The 24,482-nt window shown below is 38.1% G+C and overlaps 1 protein-coding gene across 5 annotated transcripts in view; it reads right to left on the bottom strand.

The window, feature by feature from the left end:
- The window catches only part of LOC150079142 (polyamine-transporting ATPase 13A3-like), a 750,840-nt gene that overhangs the window by 117,883 nt on the left and 608,475 nt on the right, over positions 1-24,482 (bottom strand). For all 5 annotated transcript variants that reach the window (XR_016547547.1, XR_016547548.1, XR_016547549.1 and 2 more), the window contains exon 22: positions 14,287-14,396. Coding sequence is in view for 2 of the 5 variants with exons in the window: in XM_090383358.1 (XP_090239484.1) it covers positions 14,287-14,396 (110 nt within the window). In the remaining 3 variants the exon portion in view is untranslated. The remainder of the gene's footprint in view (positions 1-14,286; positions 14,397-24,482) is intronic.

Raw genomic sequence — 24,482 nt, 5'->3', positions numbered from 1 at the left:
GGAATGGGCACAAATGCAACTGCTGCCAAAATTCGCATATTTAAAGCAAAATTAGCATCAGTTTCATAACGTTGTTTCAATCCATTATTCTGAATGGAACGAAAAATACATTGTGAAAAGTGGAAAAAACAACCCCGTTGTAAAGCGTTAGGAAAAGCTCTTCTGCAAGCATTCAATCATCACCGTCTCAAAATCTATAGTTATTGACTGGGGACATAGCCGGTTCCAATACTTTCAGCTGCTGTAGTAGAGATATATACGTTTCCTCAGACTTGTTAGGCAATAATGCATGAACTAATGGAAGCGATATTTTGTTCTTGAATCCATGTATCGTATACAGCTGATAAAAAAGTAAGGGAACAGTTTTGAAAGCCCCATCGGCATTCCAGTGTTCACTTCGCGCTAATAACTGCAAATTTCTTTTCGTACTGAAAATTAACATACGATTGTCCTCGGGTCCAGAATCAAATTGTAGAAACAATTCTCCATTGCATGATGTTTTATATTCTTCTGTAAAAACTGTCTCTACAATACGTTGGAAGAACTGGGCCATCAAAATTTCGATTTCTTATATTTCGGATTGTTCGTTTCATTGCATCTACACTTGGAAGCTTAGGGGCTGCTGCTTGGCTACAGATTCTCGAAACATTTGAAATAATACTATGAGCCGTATTATTTGTTGTTTCTGCATAAGTTTGAATGGTATCAAGAAGATGTGCTGCCTCAACTCCTGCTGCGTCTCCACAATGATTCAGCTCCTTCCATGTTTTAACGATGGTGTTATTTACCATAGTAACTCGAGCGGCAAATTTGGTTTTTTGGTAATTTTGACACTTCCAATGAATTTTTGTTTCATTTTGCCTGTCTTTATAAAACAAATGTCCACTAAAGCACAATTTCGGTTTTCCTTTTTCTGATTTCAAAAATTCCACCGACATGATGCGTTCACAAACTCAAAAGGATGAAAATAAACTCAAAATAAGAAAATGTTGTGATTGTAAGAGATTATAAATATATAAGTACCTCCCTAAAACATGCTACTTAAGTTTAAAATAAATTTATATAAATTATATGTATCACCTGGTGATATTTGTAGGCTATAAATTGTTTATCTGATAAACAGACGCAGCGGTAAACTGCTAGCGATTAATTGCTGGTGGTGAATTGCAGGCGATAAACTTTCCTAGACTTAGTCTAGGGAAAAAGTTTAAGAAAATTTAAGTTTATAAACAATTTATAGCCTACAAATGATAGCTAGCATATTTTATCACCAAGCAATACATATAATTTATATAAATTTATTGGTCATTTTATATTGAAAATAAGGCTTTTCTATAGATGTTATTTAAGAATTAAGTGCAATTAAAAATGGAAGTTATATGCTAGGTATACATTTCCTAGAAATACATACCATTGCAGGTGCTTTAATTTAATTGCCTGTTATTTTCCAAAAATTGGAATTAGGTAGGTACCTACTTAATTCCTTTAACTTAAGTAGCATATTTTAGGGAAGTGGGGGGTAGGGCATACCGATTAGGGAGGTACTTATATATTTATAATCTCTTACAATCACAACATTTTCTTATTTTGAGTTTATTTTTCATCCTTTTGAGTTTGTGAACGCATCATGTCGGTGGAATTTTCGAAATCAGAAAAAGGAAAACCGAAATTGTGCTTTAGTGGACATTTGTTTTATAAAGACAGGCAAAATGAAACAAAAATTCATTGGAAGTGTCAAAATTACCGAAAAACCAAATTTGCCGCTCGAGTTACTACGGTAGATAACACCATCGTTAAAACATGGAAGGAGCTGAATCATTGTGGAGACGCAGCAGGAGTTGAGGCAGAACAACTTCTTGATACCATTCGAACTTATGCAGAAACAACAAATAATATGCCTCATAGTATTATTTCAAATGTTTCGAGAATCTGTAGCCAAGCAGCAGCCCCTAAGCTTCCAAGTGTAGATGCAATGAAACGAACGATCCGAAATATAAGAAATCGAAATTCTGATGGCCCAGTTCTTCCAACGTATCGTAGAGACATAGTTTATACAGAAGAATATAAAACATCATGCAATAGAGAATTGTTTCTACAATTTGATTCTGGACCCGAGGACAATTGTATGTTAATTTTCAGTACGAAAAGAAATTTGCAGTTGTCAGTGCGAAGTGAACACTGGAATGCCGATGGGACTTTCAAAACTGTTCCCTTACTTTTTTATCAGCTGTATAAGATACATGGATTCAAGAACAAAATATCGCTTCCATTAGTTCATGCATTATTGCCTAACAAGTCTGAGGAAACGTATGTATCTCTACTACAGCAACTGAAAGTATTGGAACCGGCTATGTCCCCACAATCAATAACTATAGATTTTGAGATGGTGATGATGAATGCTTGCAGAAGAGCTTTTCCTGACGCTTCGCAACGGGGTTGTTTTTTCCACTTTTCACAATGTATTTTTCTTTCCATTCAGAATAATGGATTGAAACAACATTATGAAACTGATGCTAATTTTGCTTTAAATATGTGAATTTTGGCAGCAATTGCATTTGTGCCCACTCCAATTGTCACAGTTGTTTTTGAACATTTGTGTGAAAATGGTAGGAGTTGTTGATTATTTTGAGGATACATGGATTGGACGCCCAACCAGACGATATCTTCGTCGACCACCAAAGTATTTCCATTAAATGTGGAACGTATGCCAGCTTGTTCTTGAAGGATTACCAAGAACGAATAATTCTGTTGAAGGGTGGCATAGAGGATTGAGGAACAAGTTGCTGCTTATCATCCCAACATTTGGAAATTTATCGATTGCATTAAAAAAGAACAAAGTATTAACGAAATGCGCATTGAACAATATTTAAGTGGAGGTGATCCGGGCAACAAAAAAAGAAGAAGTATCGCGATTGTGATGAACGAATTAAAAGGCTTGTTAGTGCATATGATGAACAGGGTGATATTGTTGATTATCAAAGAGGTATAGCGCATAATATTTCTTATTAATAATTTACATACTGTGTTGTAAATATTACAGTTTCTTAGTAATTAATTATCCCAACGTGACTGATTCTGAAGATTGCATAAACATTCATTTTGAATTTTTGCAGTGTACTAGGACATACCTAATGTTATAATTAGTTTAGTTTAAAATTAACCAATTGTTATATTGTTCAAATAATGGATTTTTTACTATTTTTGTGATTCATGTAACTATTAAAATACATAATCTACCTATTAAATTACATATTTCCATACATGTGTTTTTTTTTTTTTATTTCCGTACTATTCCCTCACAGTTCATAGAATTCCAAAAATATTCTAATCATAGCTTAAGGCAGAAACTTAAATAAAAAATATCTTTTGATGATTTGACCAAGCACATCTCATTGCTTCTAGACGGTAAAATGTCATAAACTGACACGGCGGTAAATTGCTGGCGATAAACTTTCCTAGACTCAACTCTATTATCAGGGATATATTTAAGGGCACAAAAGTTGATACTGTTGTACACGTTGGCACTAATGATATTAAGAGTAGGAGATCTGCAGACATACTTAACAAGTATGGGGCAATTTTGAGAAAAAGTCACAAGTTAGAATTAAAAAATTTGAAAGCATCTGCATTTCTGCACAGACACAGTAAGAGGGAGTACACGAGAGACTTGTCAATCAGTTAGGCATTGGAGAAACTGTTTTTACAAAGATGAGATACACTTAAATAGAAAGGTGCAATAATATTTGTGTTTGCTATTGAGGCAGTGATAGGTGCTTGCAAAACTACCAGCTTGGGGTGGGGGTACACAGGTTAAGCATTATTAAAAATGTGGACATTACAAGAATGCAGAATTTGAATATGGTAAGGAAAATGTGTATAGAAAGGACAGACAGGAACAGTTGTAAATATTACAGTTTCTTAGTAATTAATTATCCCAATGTGACTGATTCAACGAGTTATGCTCCTGTTAAGAAGCACACAGAATTTAAGGCAGTTTACCTACTGGATGTGGATGGCCAGTGCAATGTTAACACAAGGTTAGTGAGACATAAGTACGAGAAAACCAAAAATGATGATAAAAGTGTGTTATTGGCCAAGTGAGAATGATCAGTATAATGAGCAGTATAATCAGTATAATGAACAACTATACAGACAAGTACAGAGGGCCAGTAAATTATAATGTCTTATAATGGGGGATTTTAACTTTCCAGGATACTGATTGGAACTTGTGGGTTGGCAACTCACACAGAGGCAAGCCTTTTCTAGATTTACTGGATTGACTGTTTTCTACATGTTAGATAATAAGAAAAGCACAACTCTTGATCTGATTACACTGGTAAAATTACAACACGTAAAATGTTATGAAAACAAAAATACCCAATCCTCACTGATTTTATGCTGCTGAACATAAAAATCACATTAAAATTTAATAATTTCAAACAGATATTACAGTATACCCAGTTATAAAATATAAGTATAAATCAGTAGCTTTCGGAACACGTGTCCCTTTATCAACTGACAAAATTTGAATACATTACAAGCAAAGGTGGCACGTTACTCATGCGTCATTGTTGTAGCACGGACGTGTGCTGCCTTACGCCAGTGATCATCCATCAATAAAACCGTTGTCTCTAGGATGGGATGTATACATGCCTTTCTGGCGATTTAATGCCTTAGGGTTGTTTATTATGTTTAGTGACTCTAGCCATAGGCGGTGGCGAAAGTGTCGCACGTGGTCCACTATCTCAAAGTCGCGCTTGGGGTCAAGATCGTGGTTGGTAGACCAAAAATGTTCTGCAAGCACGGACTGGTCAGTTTCGGCAAGCCGGATTGCTCTGTCGTGTTCCGTGAGGCGATCCTGGAGATGTCTCGATGTCTCACCTACGTAGCAACTGTTACAGGCCCTACAGGTGATACGGTACACCACATTGCTGCGTAAGACAGGTGTGACAGGGGTCTTCACATTGGAGACAAGTGAACGCAGGTTCCTAGCTGGTAATTGCACACATTTGATGTTGTAACTTCTCAGGATCTTCGAGATACGTCCTGACACTCCTGGATAGTACGGAATGTAGGCGGACGATATGCCGACTTGCTTCGGAGGTCTTGGGTTGGAAGTAAGTTCTTGTGCCTGTAACAAGCATCTGTTTAGTACATGGGATGGATAACCGCATCTGGTTAGGTCCGCCTTCACACGGGAGATCTCGTTACGTCTAATTGTGTCGGTGCTGGAATGGCTCCAGGCCCTGGAGAACAGGGTGCGGGCAGTGCTATTGAGATGGCTTGAAGCGTGGCCGGACCCGTAGTTGGTGAATTGACCGCACCACATGGGTTTGCGGTATACTGAGGTCTCTAGACGTGGGCCTACGCGATGCACTAGCACGTCTAGAAACGGGAGCGAACCGTCCACCTCCGATTCTACGGTAAATTTGATGAAATTGGATAGAGAGTTGAGGTGTTCTAGTAGTACCGTTTCAGAACCACGTGGTATTATGGTAAAAATATCGTCGACGTATCCAATTTCATCAAATTTACCGTAGAATCAGAGGTGGACGGTTCGCTCCCGTTTCTAGACGTGCTAGTGCATCGCGTAGGCCCACGTCTAGAGACCTCAGTATACCGCAAACCCATGTGGTGCGGTCAATTCACCAACTACAGGTCCGGCCACGCTTCAAGCCATCTCAATAGCACTGCCCGCACCCTGTTCTCCAGGGCCTGGAGCCATTCCAGCACCGACACAATTAGACGTAACGAGATCTCCCGTGTGAAGGCGGACCTAACCAGATGCGGTTATCCATCCCATGTACTAAACAGATGCTTGTTACAGGCACAAGAACTTACTTCCAACCCAAGACCTCCGAAGCAAGTCGGCATATCGTCCGCCTACATTCCGTACTATCCAGGAGTGTCAGGACGTATCTCGAAGATCCTGAGAAGTTACAACATCAAATGTGTGCAATTACCAGGTAGGAACCTGCGTTCACTTGTCTCCAATGTGAAGACCCCTGTCACACCTGTCTTACGCAGCAATGTGGTGTACCGTATCACCTGTAGGGCCTGTAACAGTTGCTACGTAGGTGAGACATCGAGACGTCTCCAGGATCGCCTCACGGAACACGACAGAGCAATCCGGCTTGCCGAAACTGACCAGTCCGTGCTTGCAGAACATTTTTGGGCTACCAACCACGATCTTGACCCCAAGCGCGACTTTGAGATAGTGGACCACGCGCGACACTTTCGCCACCGCCTATGGCTAGAGTCACTAAACATAATAAACAACCCTAAGGCATTAAATCGCCAGAAAGGCATGCGTATACATCCCATCCTAGAGACAACAGTTTTATTGATGGATGATCACTGGCGTAAGGCAGCACACGTCCGTGCTACAACAATGACGCATGAGTAACGTGCCACCTTTGCTTGTAATGTATTCAAATTTTGTCAGTTGATAAAGGGACACGTGTTCCGAAAGCTACTGAATTTATACTTATATTTTATAACTGGGTATACTGTAATATCTGTTTGAAATTATTAAACTATGGACCCCAGTACTCCAGGCCCATTTGTCACATTAAAATTTGTCAATTGGTTCTTGTTTTTGAATTACAGTTCGGGTCTCATATTAGCAAGTTAGTCTAAGCAAAATGCATGGCAACATTGCAGTTTCAGTACCACAACACTCTTATCACGTGATCAGCAACTGTCGCCTCACTCTGCATCATGTAATAAGTTGTTGTTGCCTTAAATGTATCTTCAACTCTGTTGCAATAATCCTCAAATACACTAAGTACTGGGTTCTCAGTACTTAGTTCTGTTTTGTTCTCAGTTAACGGTTGTTTTCAGTTAATGGTTGTTCTTAGCAAGATTCCTACTTTTTGTGCAGTGTTTGTGTCATGTAAGATAATTGTGATTGTGTAATTGCAATTGTGTAATTATGTGAATAGTCCCTGTAATTGTGTGAATAGTCCGGATGACTTCTTTTACGTCTATGGAGAAGTCACGTTAATTTCAAGAAAACATTCCTTAACTAGAGCCATAAAAAAGCCTACTTCTTCTACTTTGGGTTTAAAGGAAGCAACCAGGACAAAAACTGGGCTCCACTCATATGATGCGCTACCCGTTCATCAAAACTCAATATTTGTAAAATAATAAGAGGAGTTACCTCAATATAGTACGTAGAACACTTCCGCATGATACCCTCCAGAAATTAAAACGGAAAAAACGAAAAAAATCAACAACTTACCGGTACATTAGAGTGAAATATAAATAATTAAATAATTAAAAACCAATTTAACACAATTCAAATCAATTTAAAACAATTAAAAAATCAAATTAACACAATTAAAAGAATCTAACAAAAATATTCAAAACCATTTTCCTTCCTGAAGCTGACAACGCTTTTCGACTGTATGTCGTGATCACAGGAATGAAAATTACCGAATCAGGTTAAACCTGAAACTTAAATAGTGATTATTTGTCTTTGCGCATGCGCGTAAAGGTCCACGCATCGGAGATCAAATATGGCCGCCGAACATTAACAGAATTCTCGTGTAATTTAATTTCTACGGTTTCTGCAATTAATAGTCGTGTATAATTATGTTGAACGTTAAGTATTTTGGGCTCGTTAAATAAAAAAGTATGTTTTTCGTTAATGTCATGAAAGGCTAATTCTGACGCTGCTGAACGAGAAGCACGAACTGAGGCTTCATGTTGATTTACACGAATATTAAGAGAAAATTGCGTCGAACCTTGGTAAGACGAGTCGCAATCACTGCAAGAAATGTTGTATACCAGATCATTAATTTGTGTTGCGAACGCGGAAAGAACCGAGCGATTGTTCAGTATAGTATGTAGTTTCTGTATCGGCCTGGGTACAATTTTAAATTCGGTATCTTTAAAGAATCTATTAGGCTGTTTGTGCCAACAAACAGCTTAATAGATTCAACATATGGGACAGAAATAAAGTATTTTTTGATATTACTATTGTTGGTTGGTGTAGTATTTTGTATCCTATCCTTAGCCTGTACCCTAATTTGGTTTATTGTGACAATGGAATAACCCCTGTTTAAGAACTGCTTGTTAATATTTGAATTTCTGAGTCCAAAGCAGAATCCGTCGTTGAATATTTATAGGCATTTAGAAATTGATTAAAGATTAATCGATCTTTTGTAGGTGAACGGGTGATAGCTATTATAATGAAGAAGCATACCGGTGTCTGTAGGTTTTCGATAGATGCTAAATTGTATTTTATTCGAGTCCCGGGTAAGCGTGAAATTTAGAAAGTTTAATGACTTTGTATCCGTATCCTCCCTTTCCAATGTAAATTTGAGTCTAGAATGAATATTATTAAACAAATGTAAAATGTCTTGAATAGTACTACTATCAGTAATAACTAGAACATCGTCTAAATACCTCCCATAGTATGTGATACGGGGTCGAAAAGGTGTCAAATGTATATGCTCAATCGTTGAGAGATAGATCTCTGACATTAAGCCGCTCAGGCTCAAACCCATTGGTAATCCAAAAATTTGTTTGTACACCTTGTCTCGAAAGGTGATGTAGTTGGCCTCAACTAACAGTTTAATTAAGTGAAAAATTTCCTTAATAGGTAGCTTCGTATAATTAATCGGTGTCGAGTTTTTATTTATCATATCCCAAATAATATCTAATGTGTATTCAACGTTTACATTCGTATATAACGAGGTAACATCTAGTGAGAATAAATTGTCACTGTCGCCGAGTCTACAGTCTTTAAGATTATTAAATAATGTATCGTAGTTCTTAATCCCAAATTGTATTACCTGTCTAAAGGATTTTATAATCCTCCTCTTATTATTTTACAAATATTATTATCAATGTAGAATATTGAGTATTACAGCTCTGATTCATACTATCAAAACTCAATGCGTGGGTGAAACGAAAAGGACGTTTTATGCCTTTTGCAGTGCCCATGATATGGAGGGAGTCAACAAATCACATCACAGACTGTTACTTCTGTATGGTGCCTCCTATCAGAAAAAGGATGACAATAAAAAAAAAAGTGGACAGTGATGTACCCAAATATATCATCTGCAATTCGTCCTACCTATTCCTTAATCACTTGACCAATTTTTTGTACACTCTGATGATACTAAACAACATTACCTGAATGTTGTTTAGTATAAGGTATAAGGCCTTGAATGGGTTGAGCACGCTGAATTCTGATGGGATTCTTCCAGTTGTTCAGATTACGAACCTAAGGGGGTATAAATTCAAATTGAGGAAAGACAGAGGTAGAATAGACGTGCGGAAATTTGCCTTTAGCCAGCGGTTGGTTAATTGCTGGAAAAAACTTCCATCTGTCGTTGTGGAAGTTGATAGGTTAAATATATTTAAGGAGGAATTGGACAAACATTTAGAGGGAACTGTGTAATTTTTTTTTTTTTTTTTCTTTTTGGCTGATGCTGCATAAGCTCATACACTTGCTTTCTTGCATCACATGCCACTACTACTACTACTAACTTGATATACAAGAAGAAGTACACCATTTTGTCAAAAACTTTATCCTTCTGAACCACATAAGGTCACAGAAAGTGAGCTTAATGACCTCATCAGGGACCTCAAACTGCTGATGAATAAGAAGAGCTTTTGGCCTCAAGGCTATAACAGTGGAATCTTCTAGATCATTCTGTGAAAGTGACAACATTTCGTACTTGAAATACAGACTATGATAAATTCTATCAAACAGAAGGTGAACTCACTGTTTGTAAGGATGTTGATGGTCTAATGGCAGCAATGAACATGAGGCACATTCTCGAAGAATGGCGGCTATTTATAGAAGCTTCTAAGGTTAGCCTTGAGGCTGTGTTATTACACAATGGAAATATGCTGCCTTTGATACCTCTTGTGTATGCCATTCACAAAAAAGACATACACAAACATGGAGAACATCCTCTTAGGCATACGCTCAGAAGTATGAGTGGCAGATATGTGGTGACGTAAAGGTAATCACCATTTTATTAGAACTATAAAAGGGTTACACTAAGAATTGTTGCTTTCTCTGCAAGTGGGATAGTGGTGACAAGGATATGCACTACGAGAGAGGAGTTGGTCTCGATGAAAATCATTACATCTGGAATGAATGGAATGAAGAATGTAGCATTTTAACCTCTGGTAGATCCAAATAAAATTTTGCTTCCACCACTACACATTAAATTGGGGCTCATGAAAAATCTTGTGAATGGTCCTACATTCATATACTCACAAGAGAAGATTAAGGCAGGCATTTTCATTGGTCCACAAATAAGGCAACTTTTCAAAGACAAACAGTTTGAATGTGTCCTTAGTGATAGCGAGAAACAGTGTGGAAAGCTTTTCGAAATGTTTCGACTGGTTTTCTAAGAAATGTTAAAGCCAGCAACTACAATCAGCTTGTGGAAGATCTCATTATATCTTACGAAAAACTGGGGCACAACATGCCATTGAAGATGTAGTTCTTGCGCTCACACCTGGATTTCTTCCTGCCAAACTGTGGTGCCGTCAGCAACGAACATAGTGAGCACTTCCATCAAGATATTGCAGAAATGGAACAAAGATACAAGAGCAAATGGAGTGCCGCCATGTTAGCCAATTATTGTTGGATGGTGAAAAGGGATGCTCCCGAAGCTGAATACAAACAAAAGACAAAAGGTCCCGTGTTTGATACAGGTATGGTCATAGCTACATCTTACTGCCATATAAATAAAAAATACCTTGATCCTCTGTGGCTGAGATAGTCAGTCTTAGGTATAGATAAAAACTCCCCCCCCCCCCCAGAAACGGATTTTTCGTCCAGCAAAACAGGCAAATCGACTAGAGAACACACACAATTTACAGACACAATACACATGGGTATATGAATTAATTTTCTGGGTAACCCTAATGTAATACTTTGGATTATATCAAGTTTGTCACTAAGCTTTAATGTTGTTCTTCTTTTATTCTCTGTATGGAATTTATAACTTTAGCAGGCATGGTGAAGGTTTTTAATTTAAAATAAACGTAAAACAGTGGTATAATCTGCAATATCAGTACAGAATTCACTTTCAAAATGGTGAATGTAAACAAATATAGTAATCACGTGACTTGCTGTTTTCTTTTTTTTCGGCACTGCAAGACATCTGCACTGTATGTAAACATCTGATCTCAACAGACCGTTATTTTGACAGTATATCACATAAATATAAAAAAAAAAAAAAAAAACCTACTTTTTTTCAAAAACAAGAGCCAATCTACCATTTTAAGCACTATTTCAGTGTTTAGCACCCCAAAATCTATAAAGTAAACTTACTTTCATGCCTGTAACGAGATATGACCAAAATTTGTTTATCAGCAGTGGTTCTTCATGCACTGACAATCTGCAGATAAAAGTGGGATTTACTTAAAAGATGTAACTACAGTCAAGAATTAAAGGGAAAGGATTGTGCTTTTGTAAAGGTGACTCAATGGTCTCAGGCAGTTTTTTAATTCCATTCAGCTGGAAAAACTGATGATGGTACCATTCCAAATTCTAAATGGGAAAGCATTCAAGAAAGTAATCCTAGAAGCTGAGAATAAAAATGCATGAGATACTCTATTATCATTAGATACAGAAACCATACAGTAGGTATAAACTAGTATGTAATCAAGTCCCGAAGGGGGTTAGGCAAGCTAAGTCAGATTAAAAGACATCTGGCAAAAAAAAATGCAAAGAAAAGCAGAAGAGATTTCTTTACTAATGTTAACACTAGAAGAAAAGGAATGAATAGTATTCTTCCACTAGATATGAATGTGTGACTGTTGATGATCTTGCTCAGGTTGCTCATAAACAGAATAGATATTCTGCATGTTTGTTCTCGTGTCAGGAAAGTTTTAGGGATTAATGATGCCAGAAGTATAACAAATTTTAACAGACAGCTACATAGTTTTGTGATAACTGAGAGAAAAGCAGAAGAAAAATTGTTGAAGCCAATGCACTTAGGGGTGAAGGAATCTACCCAATTACATAAAGAAAGAGAGAAAAGATGGTCAGCAAATTTCAGCCATAATTATGGGCAATCCATGGATTCAGAGGAGGTTCTATGGAATGAAAATGTGTGAATGTATTCCCTATTTACAAAGGAGAGAATAAAAGGGTGAAGCGAGTAATTATAGACCTGTAAGCTTCACTTCTGATTCAGGAAAAATAACAGAATTATTTTTCCTGAAACTGGTTAAAGAAGTTATGCTGGATCATCTCATCTGACCAATCTGGTTGGATATTATGATGGCAGTCACAAAAAGTGCAAAAATTAAAAAGACTGATATCATGCAAAAAATTACAGAAAAGCATTTGATAGTGTTTCATATAAAAGATTGCTGTACAAACTGGAACAACGTGGAATTTTTGGAAGTTACTGCTATGATAAACGATGGTTGAGTTTGAGAAGAGGGAGTGGGTATTAATGGGCAGTAAATTTTCTTGGACAAATGTTATTAATGAAGTCTCGCTGAAGGTCCAGTGCTGCACCCATTGTTTTCAATACTTTTTAACGATATTTTTGTTTTCAATATTTATTAATGATATTGATGAAGGCATATGAGACAAAGTCTAAGTTTGCAAAGCTTAATTTCAGCAATCAGATATACTACTAGAACAAGATACAGAGAAATGAGGCAGATGACAAATGAAGTTTAACTTTAAAAAATGGAAGGTGCTACACATGAGTAGCAGTAACCCCAGAATAATATACCAACTGTGCAGTACCACAAGGTAGCAGAGAAGGAAAGAGACATGGATGGGGGGGGGGGAGGTTAATCGTGCAGTCAAACAATGTTTTCTGAGCAGTGCAGATGGGCTAGTAGATCAGCCAATGGAGTTTGTTTGTGTTTTTTTTTTTTTTTTTCAGAGATGTTGCAATTTTTCAGCAGCTCCAGAATTAGGCACCTGTAATGATCTAATCAAGGTGTTTAAAGCTTTGAATGCATTGAGTAAACTAAATGTTGATGGCATCATTACTCTTGCTCAGACAACAACAAAGGAGGCATAAATTTGAATTGAGGAAAGATGGTTGCAGGATAGATGTGTAGAAATTTGCTTGCAGCTAGCAGATTTTGTGGATTTACTGGATAACTGTTTTCTACAGCAACATCTTATAGAGACAAGAAGCAATACTCTTTATCTGATTATCAACAGAGATTCTTCATGCATTGCCATTGCCAACTGTGATCACTGCCAACTAGCTCTTCCTCTGGTTGGCAGTGATCACAGTGTGCTGACATGTGATTTACTTAAAGACATAAATACTGTCAAGTAGTAAAGGAAAGGATGATTACAGTGGTTTCGAGCATATTTTAAATTCTACAAAGTGGGACCATCTATTGATGTTACCAACTGCAATGTTAATATTCTTAATTTTCTTCTCATTACAATTAGTTAATTTTTCAATTTATTTCATATGGCAGTAGTGAGTCGATATGCTAATGCATGCTCATACTGCCATTTATATTCTAATTTCTCTTATATATTCTGGTTTAACAGTGTCTCTGTCAGTGGTACAGTGTTGCCATGCAAGTACTAGGCTCTGTTCTATTATAATTTTTCACTGCACAAGGGCCAAGATTATTCAAATCTATTGCATACGCGAATCAATCAGTGTATTGATTCACTGATTTGTCTAATATTCAAAATGCAGTGATTCCCTGACCATTATTGGCCTTGTGGTCCTCTGTCGAGATGGGGCATAATGGTCAGTCTATTTTACATTATTTATAATTTGTTGGTCCTGTACTGTAATTAGTTTATGCTTTCCGATCTTAGGGATATTTCACATTTGGACCTAATCAGAGGCACTGCTAAAATTCATGTTATTTGCTTATTCTAAAACTTTTTTTGTTATTTTATATTGTATTTCCAGCACTTCCTAAATTACTTTAGGAACATTTTCTTCTGTAATCATGGCATTTCTTCTGTAAACAGAGAAAATCATGGCAATTCCAAAGTTTTAACTAATGGTGTAGGTAAAACTGAAGAAATCTATAATGGTGTCAAAATTTATATACATATACAAAAGTTTTATTTCAACTTAAAAACCAAACATTCTTTACTTTTAATCCTATCACTGGCTTGACACTGTTCTGCAGTTAATCATTACTTTTTAATTGCAAGATATTTAATTTTGATTACATTATAGATGAATCAGTCTGAAGGAACAAACAGAATAAAAAATTCAACCCTTATATTACTAATTATTAAAACACAACTTTTTAATGTATAGTTTATTATTGAAAGAACTAAATATAATACTTTACCTGATAAGAGTTGGTACACAAGAAATATTTGGAGTTTTGGATGTGAAAGGAGAAGCCACAGATGCCTCTGCTTCGGACAGCGATATTCCTGCATGTGCTGCTTTCAGAGCCTAGTAATAATAGCATTCACTGTATGAAAATTACATGTAATAATATTTTCACAAGAAATAATGTAACCCAAACCAAATAACAATTATAAATGATTACCATATAGTGAAAAGGTACATACAGAAAAGCTGTATGTCTGACAGGATAAAATATAATTAACATTCAGGTGCTTTTTACTGTTTGTAGAAAAGCACTTCTGACTATATGACAAAAAATAAGGTGATGATGTTTGTAGAGAGCTTTCATCTTTTAAGGGCACTATAGGTATTGTGTTTTGTACAGAGTGTGAGGATCTTAGGCCCCAAGTCAATATTCTGATGAGCTTATATGAGATATTGAGGAACAGGCTGGATGCCATTGAAGAAATTAAAAGGTTGAACCCTTCGAGCACTCAGCTGCTCGGCACAATGCCAGAGACCACACTCAAAACAATACAGGAAGTAAAGAGATTCTTCACACCAGAGGGTGCTGGTCCCGCATGAGGTAGATATTGCTGGTGATTCTATTGTCAGGAAAATGGGAAATATCAGGCTTGGGGAGGGGCAAAGATTGAAGATATTGTAGAACAGCTATCATCTTTTAAGAGCAGCAAAAAAAGTGATTTTTTGTCTCCTGCTTGTAATATCATGCATAATGATATTATGACCAGGAGACCTGAGGATTTAGTTTACGGCAATGAACAAGCATACGGCAACAAGTTTAGGGCAATGATGATAAAAAGCTGAGTTGAAATTGAAAGTTTCTGCCTCTTCTGACCAGAAACAAGAGGATGAGATCCTTGTCAATCAGTGCAGCCATGGAGAGTCATGCAAGGCTCATGTAGTAGAATTTTTCTCAGTATGTTCTGTGCTTATTAACAGGAGAGACCGTTTTTACAGGGATGGGTTAAACTTAAACAGAAGGGGTTGCAAGAATATTTGCTGTTGCTATTGGTCAGAAAACTGTTAACTTTGAGGGGATATACTAACTAATAGTATAACAGTAGCTGCAGCCAGACACGTTGAGGATTTAAAGGCCTGACAGGGAAGTCCTCACGGAACAAGCAAACACATGGGCTGTGTTACAGTCAATAAGAGTGAAAAACATTGCATTTATACCTGAACATACACTAATACTAAGAGAATAATAAATAAATTTGATGAATTGTGAGTACTGGTTAAGTCTTCAAATAGTGGATATTGCAGGGATATCACAGACAAACTTTCCAGATACTGCACTCAGACATGAGGTATACTGAATTTAAATATGGGGACTACAATGTGTACAGAAAGGACAGACTGGGGGGGAAGACATATGTTTGTTGTTTGGTTTTTAGGAGCATTAGCAACTAAGGCCATATTGCTCCGGGAATATGCGGTGGTCATTCGCTGACCTTTCCGCATCCTCCGTATTTGGTGGTGACGGGCTCGAACCCCGGTCTAATCAAGAAGCGTGTGCTACGCACTGTTGCTCGGGGAAGACATAGAAAATAAGGCAGAGGACCCAGTCAATGCAGGTGGCCAGTATGTTCAATCAGTTTAGTGTCACATAAGTACTGGGAAAACAAAAATGAGAGTAAGAATGTATTATAGGCTTAAAGACTGAGGAGTATAATGAACAACTGCACAGATAAATAGAATGGCCAATAAATCAGATTGTCATAATGGAGGATTTTTAACTTTCGAGATATTGAATGGATTTGTCATTCACACAGTAGCAAGGCTTTTGTGGATTTATTGGATAATGGTTTCTAGCATGTCAGAGAGAAAACAAGAGAAAGCAATACTATTGATTTGATTATCATGACAACTCTTCATTAAGAATCTGCAGATAAAAGAACCACTAGGTGGCTGTGATTACAGTATATCGATATGGAATTGGCTTAGAACTAAATGGATGTCTCTGATGAAATGATGAGACTTGTAGAAGAAAAATACATAGGATGCATACAGACTATCAGATGATACAATAAACACAATGTCTACAATAGATATAAACTAGCCTGAAATCAAATTACACAGGAGGTTAGGCATGTTTGGGCAGATTATGAAGAGCTCTCATAAAGAATTCAAAGAAAAGCAGCAAAGACTTCTTTACTTATGGTAATACTAGCAGGAAGGGGATAAATCACACTGGTCCGCCACAAATGATTGGTTTAACTGTTGATGACCCTGCTCAGGTTTCTGATAAACTAAATAGATATTATGCAATTACAACTACACAGGTGGAATTTTTTAGGGATGGAGAGGCAAGAAGTGTATCAAATCTAATGGGGAATGAGAGTATTTTGTGCAAACAGAGAGAAGCCTGGAAGAGAAATTGATGTTAAACGTAAGAGGCAACTGGAGTGAATGAAATGTATCCAATTATATTAAGAGAAGTCAAAAGAGGTAAGCAAACCTTTAGCCATAATAGAGACATGCAAATCTATCCTCAATTCACAGAGGGGATTAAAGGGTGACATGACCTATACAGACCTATTAAGCTTAACTTCTGTTGCAGGAAAAATAATGAAGTCTCTGGTCAAAGCAGTAATACAGACCATTTAGACAAGATTATCCCATAAAAAATCCATGCAGTCAAGCATGGATTTTTTATGGGATAATCTTGTCTAACCAATACGACTGGATATAATCATAAAGTCATTTGCATTAGTAGGGCATATGACGCAAGAAAGTAAGCATCAGCCAAAAAAAAAAAAAAAACGGCCTTCCCATTTCACCCATCCATTCACTCCAAACGTTTGTCCAGTTCTGCCTTGAACTTATTTAAGTTTCAGATCTTCACTACAACAGATGGAAGTTTGTTCCAACTATCAACCACCCGCTGGTTAAATGTGAATTTCCGCACACCTAATCTACAACTGTCTTTCCTCAATTTGAATTTATGTCCCCTCAGGTGAGTAACCTGAGCAAGAGAAAGAATCCCATCAGCATTGAGCTTGCTCAATCTGTTCGAGGCATCATACACCTCAATCAGATCACCTCGCAGGTGCCTAGTCTCCAGAAGCTACATCATGCAGAACTTAAGCCTTTCATGGTAACATCAACCCTTTGTTCCACTCACCAATTGCATCTCTACTTCCAGCAGCTTTACTTCTTTCCAAAAATGAGGCTTGCAGACCTGTATACAGTACTCAAGTCACAATCACCCCCTTATCCCTATTAGCAAAATTCCTGTATATTATTGACAAGACTCCATGAGCTACTTATTTCTGCAAGAGGAAATGAGCTACATTTACTCTTCCAGTCTTTCTTCACTGCTCAGAAAACTTCATATCTGACTGAAAAATTATCCCCAGGTCATTTTCATTCTCTACTACCCTGAGTATAGTAATACACAGGGTAGTGAAAGATGAAAAGAACCACTACCTTTAGTATAGTATCACCCAGTTAATACGTTAATCTGTGGCTACTGTTACCCATATGCAGTATTTTACATTTGTCAATGTTAAACTTCAGTTGCCCCCTCTCAGCCCATCTGCTCAACTTTTCTATATCCTGTTGCAGTAGTGTACTATCACTAGTCATTAACAACCCTGCCAACAGTTGTATTGGCTGCAAACTTAGACATTAACCCCGATATACCTTCATCAATATCATTAATATCATCACATCAATATCATACTTTCATCAATATACAGAAAAGAACAATGGGCCCAACACCAAACCCTGGGAAATTCCACTAATAACATTAGCCCATGAAGAGCAGTGTCCATTGATAACCACTCTCTATCTTCTCCCACTCAACCATTCTTTTATCCATTTAGCAACTTTTCTACAGATAATTCCATGGGCACTGTTCTTCTGAATTGGTTTCTATAATTCCTGCTCTCTCCTTCAAAATAGTTCAAACACGTGCCACCACCAGCCAACATCCATTTACTGTCCAACTTCACAAAACCAACATAAAATTTACTGTCAAACTCACAGAACCAACTTTTCATCTTCCTCATTTATTCATTCAACTGCCATTTTCTGGAAAAACCTTCCTTCATATGCCTTTCCTGAAAATTACAGTCTACAGAAGTTCAAGTCTAATGTCAACAAACATCATCTCTCATCTTCTCAACCTCCAACCCAAGCATGGTACTATGTACTATAGGTTCTAATACCTCTCCTCTTTTTTGCGCCAATAAACCCAAAATCAATCAATGAATCAACCTCTCCTGTTTGGGGTTTTCATAAAAAAAAAACAAAAAAACTTGCCCTTAATGCCATACTGCTCCAATTTGTACAGTAGTCTGGTATGTGCCACAAAGCTTTCCTAAAATATCCAAGTATATGATATCAAAATTATTCTTTGCATTCATTCCTTTGTAACCACATCATAGTATCAAATCAAATTTATCAGACAAGACTTCCCCCTTAACAAACCCATGCTGTGTCTGAACTATAATCTGAACTCTGTCTGAACTCCCAATGCTTATGTCACACCAAACTGACTCAACACTGCACTGTCCGGCGATGTCGACTGGCTTCACTTCCTTGGTTTTTTCTATTAGTTAGGAAACACATAAAAACCAAGGAAGTGAAGCCAGTCGACATCGCCGGACAGTGCAGTGTTGAGTCAGTTTGGTGTGACATAAGCATTGGGAGATCAAAATTGAGAGTAGGAGTGTGCTATAGGCCTAATGACTCTGATGAGTATAATAAGGAACTGTACAGGGAAATAGAGTGGGCCAGTAAATCAGAGAGTCTTATAATGGGAGATTTTAATTTCCCAGATATTGACTGGAATTTGGGGGCTGGTTACTCACACACTAGCAGGGCTTTTGTGGATTTATTGGATGATTGTTTTCTACATCAGCATGTTCGGGAGGCAACTAGAGGGAGTAATACTCTTGATTTGATTATCAGCAGTGATTCTTCATGCATTAAGAATCTGCAGATAAATGAACCACTAGGTGGCAGTGATCACAGTGTGCTGAAGTGGGATTTACTGAAAGAGGTAACTACCATTAGGGGTAAAGGGAAGGGTTATTGCTTCCGTAAAGGCGACTACGATGGACTGAGACAGTATTTAAATTCTATACAGTGGGACCAACTGATGATGTTACCAACAGCAAATTCAAAATGGGAAGCATTCAAAGAACTTATCTTGGAAGCTACTAGGCTTTACATACCAACTAAGAAATATTGTTCAAGGTTTAGGCCTAAATGGATGTCAGATGAACTAATGAGGCATATGGCAGAGAAGAAAAATGCATGGGATACTTACAAATTAACACATGACACAGAAGCCTATGATAGATACAAGTTGATATGCAACCAAGTTACAAAGGAGGTTAGGCAGGCGAAGGCAGATTACGAAAAATCCTTGGCAAGGGATGCAAAGAAAAACAGCAAAGAGTTCTTTACTTATGTAAACTCTAGAAGGAAGGGGATGATTCAGATTGGTCCACTTGATATTGATGGGTCAACTGTTGAAGATCCTGCTCAGGTAGCTAACAAACTAAATGAATATTTTGCATCGACATTCACACATGAGGAGTTATTCAGCAAGGAGAATGCCAGAGGTGTATTCAACTCTAGCAGTAAGCTACAGAATCTTGAAATAACTGGGAGTAAAGTGGAGGAGAAACTGTTGAAGATAAACACAAGAAAGGCACCCGGGGTGGATGGGATCTATCCAGTTATATTAAAGGAGGCAGCAAAGGAAGTAAGCAAACCCTTAGCCATAATTATGAGAGCTTCCTTGGACTCAGGGGAGGTACCCATAGACTGGAAATGTGCAAATGTGACCCCAATTCACAAAGGAGGATCAAAGGCTGACACAAGTAATTATAGACCTGTGAGCTTAACTTCTGTGCCAGGAAAATTAATGGAGGCACTGGTTAAAGAAGCACTGCAGGATCATTTAGACAAGACTTCAGTTATAGCTCAGACACAGCATGGTTTTGTTAAGGGGAAGTCTTGCCTGACCAACTTGATTGGATACTATGATGCAGTCACAAAAGAACTGGATGCAGGGAATAACTTTGATATTATATACTTGGATCTTAGAAAGGCTTTTGATACTGTTGCACATGGAAGACTGCTACACAAATTGGAGCAGTGTGACATTGGAGGCAAATTGCTGCTATGGATAAAGGGGTGGTTGAGGGGGAGAAGACAGAGAGTGGTAATCAATGGACACTGCTCATCGTGGACTAATGTTATTAGTGGAGTCCCTCAGGGCTCAGTGTTGGGTCCATTATTGTTTTCTGTATTTATAAATGATATTGATGATGGTATATCAAGCTTAATGTCCAAGTTTGCAGATGATACAAAGGTTGGCAGGGTTGTCAAGGACACTACTGACACTATGCTGCTGCAACAGGATCTGGAAAGGTTGAGCAGATGGGCTGAGAGGTGGCAAATGAAGTTTAACATTGACAAATGTAAAGTACTACACATGGGAAACAGCAACCCCAGAGCAACGTATCAACTCTGTGGTACTACACTGACAGTGGTAGAGAATGAAAGGGACTTGGGGGTGATTGTGCAGGCAGATATGAAGTTCTCTGAGCAGTGCAGACGGGCTGCAAGAGTAGCTCATGGAGTATTGTCAATGATATACAGGAATTTTTCCAGCAGGGATAAGGAGGTGATTATTCCATTGTATAAGGCAATGGTCAGGCCACACCTAGAGTACTGTATACAGGTCTGGAGGCCTCATTTCAAGAAGGATGTAGAGCTGCTGGAACGAGTACAGAGAAGGGCAACAAGATTAGTGAATGGAACAAAGGGGTGCTCTTACGAAGAAAGGCTTAAGTTTTGCAAATTACAGTGTCTGGAGACTAGGCACCAGCGAGGTGATCTGATAGAGGTGTATAAAGCCTTGAATGGTTTAAGCATGCTCAATGCTGATGGGATTCTTCCTCTAGCTCAGAAAAATCACCTGAGAGGGCATAAATTCAAATTGAGGAAAGACAGATGTAGGATAGACGTGCGGAAATTTGCCTTTAGCCAGCGGGTGGTTGGTTGGTGGAACAGACTGCCATCCCTTGTGGTGGAGGTTGATAGCCTAAATAAGTTTAAGGCTCAGCTGGACAGATATTTTGAACGAACAGAGGGGTGAAGTGGAAGTGGGTTTTTTTTTTTTTTTTTTTTGGGCTGATGCTGCATAAGCTTGCTTTCTTGCATCAAATGCCTCTACTAATGCTAATGCTAATGCTAATAACTGCAGTCTTCTCTAGATGATCCTGCATCACTTCCTTAATCAGTGACTCCATTATTTTCTTTGGAACAGAAGTTAGACTAACAGGTCTGTAATTACCCGTGTCACCCTTTGATCTCCCTTTGTGAATTGGGGATATATTTGCACATCTCCAGTTCATGGGGACTTCCCCTGAGTCCAAGGAAACTTTCATAATTATGGCTAAGGGTTTGCTTACTTCCTTGGCTGTCTCCTTTAATATAGCTGGATAGATCCCATCCACCTCAGGTGCCTTCTTCAATAATTTCTCTTCCACTTTGCTCTCAGTTATTACAAAATCATTTAGCTCCCTGTTAGAGTTTGATAAACATCTGGCATTCCCCTCCTTGAATAACTCCTCATGTGTGAATGTAGATGCAAAATATTCATTCAGTTTATCAGCTGCCTCAGCATGATCATCAGTAGTCAAACCATCTATGTTAAGTGGACCAATCTGATACACCACTTTCCTTCTAGAGTTTACATAAGTAAAGAATTCTTTGCTGTTTTTCCTTTGCATCCTTTGCCAAAGATTTCTTGTAATCTGCCTTTGCCTGCCTAACCTCCTTTCTGACTTGATTACAGACTAGCTTATACTTTCCATAGGCTTCTGTGTCGCCTGATAATTTATATGCGTACCATGCATTTTTCTTCTTTGCCACAAGCTGCATTAATTCATCTGATATCCATTTAGAGCTAAACTTTGAACAGTATTTCTTAGTTGGTAATAACACGATATTAACATTCTGCCCAAGGCAGAATGCGCTGGTCCCAAAGGAACTAGTAGTTGTTGGTGACTCTATTGTCACGGAAACGGGAAACATGCTTTGTAAAAAGGATAGGTGGAACAGGACCAGGGTATGTCTGCCAGGGGCAAAGGTTGATGACGTTGTAGAGCGGATATCATCTTTTAAGGGCACAAAAGGTGATATAGTTTTACACGTTGGCACTAATGATATTAAGAGTAGGAGACCGACGGAATTACTTAACAAGTACAGGTCACTGTTGAAAAAAAGCCGTGAATTAGGGTTGAATTTGAAAGTGTCTGCAATTCTGCCCAGACACGATAGGAGGGAATATATGACGAGAGCCCTGTCGATCAATTCGGCCCTGGAAGGATTGTGCAAGGCTCAAGGGGTAGAATTTTTTTCAGCCTGGTCTGTACTTGTTAACAGGAGAGACTGCTTCTACAGGGATGGGATACACTTAAATAGAAAGGGTGCAAGAATGTTTGCTGATGCTATCGAGGCAGTGTTAGGTGGGTCGGAAAACTGCTAGATTGGGGGGGATACAAGGAGTAATAGATTAACAGTAGCCACTGGCAGAGGTGAAAGTGATTCTTGCACTGCTTCTATTGGAATGAGCCGCAGCCTGGAAAATAAGATGCAGGATATTTCAGAGAATGCTGGAAATCATTGGGGTACAAATAAACACATAGGTTGTGTTAGGGTAGCTAAGAAAAAGAACAGGTGCATGTATACTTGCGTGTACACCAATGCTAGGAGTTTAGTAAATAAATTTGATGAATTTGAGGTATTGCTCAAAACGTCAAAGGCAGATATTGTGGGGATTTCAGAGACGTGGTGTCACACAGATATAAGGTATGCAGAACTGGAATTTGGGGGGTACAATGTCTACAGAAAGGATAGACAGGGTAGGAAGGGAGGAGGGGTTATGCTATTAGTTAAGAAATACATAAAATCCAAGGAAGTGAAGCCAGTCGACATTGCTGAACAGTGCAGTGTCGAGTCAGTTTGGTGTGACATAAGCATTGGGAGATCAAAATTGAGAGTAGGAGTGTGCTATAGGCCTAATGATTCTGATGAGTATAATAAGAAACTGTACGGGGAAATAGAGTGGGCCAGCAAATCAGAGAGTCTTATAATGGGGGATTTTAATTTCCCAGATATTGACTGGAATTTGGGGGCTGGTCACTCACACACTAGCAAGGCTTTTGTGGATTTATTGGATGATTGTTTTCTACATCAGCATGTTCGGGAGGCAACCAGAGGGAGTAATACTCTTGATTTCATTATCAGTAGTGATTCTTCATGCATTAAGAATCTGCAGGTAAATGAACCACTAGGTGGCAGTGATCACAGTGTGCTGAATTGGGATTTACTCAAAGAGGTAACTATCATTAGGGGTAAAGGGAAGGGTTATTGCTTTCGTAAAGGTGACTACGATGGACTGAGACAGTATTTAAATTCTATACAGTGGGACCAACTGATGATGTTACCAACAGCAAATTCAAAATGGGAAGCATTCAAAGAACTTATCTTGGAAGCTACCAGGCTTTACATACCAACTAAGAAATATTGTTCAAGGTTTAGGCCTAAGTGGATGTCAGATGAACTAATGAGGCATATGGCAGAGAAGAAAAATGCATGGGATACATACAAATTAACACGTGACACAGAAGCCTATGATAGATACAAGTTGATCTGTAACCAAGTTACAAAGGAGGTTAGGCAGGCGAAGGCAGATTACGAAAAATCTTTGGCAAGGGATGCAAAGAAAAACAGCAAAGAGTTCTTTACTTATGTAAACTCTAGGAAGGGGTTGAATCAGATTGGTCCACTTGATATCGATGGGTCAACTGTTGAAGATCCTGCTCAGGTAGCTAACAAACTAAATGAATATTTTGCATCGACATTCACACATGAGGAGTTATTCAGCGAGGGGAATGCCAGAGGTGTATTCTAGTAAGTACTGTTAAGTAAGCTAGAGAATCTTGTAATAACTGAGAGTAAAGTGGAGGAGAAATTGTTGAAGTTAAATACAAGAAAGGCACCTGGGGTGGATGGGATCTATCCAGTTATATTAAAGGAGGCAGCAAAGGAAGTAAGCAAACCCTTAGCCATAATTATGAGAGCTTCCTTGGACTCAGGGGAAGTACCCATGGACTGGAGATGTGCAAATGTGACCCC

Source organism: Mastigoproctus giganteus, chromosome 10 (genome assembly GCF_048544385.1).
Source record: "Mastigoproctus giganteus isolate SK-2022 chromosome 10, ASM4854438v1, whole genome shotgun sequence".
Classification (NCBI taxonomy): Eukaryota; Metazoa; Arthropoda; class Arachnida; order Uropygi; family Thelyphonidae; genus Mastigoproctus; species Mastigoproctus giganteus.
Note: the sequence above shows the minus strand (reverse complement) of the source record. Positions and strands in the feature narration are given on the sequence as shown.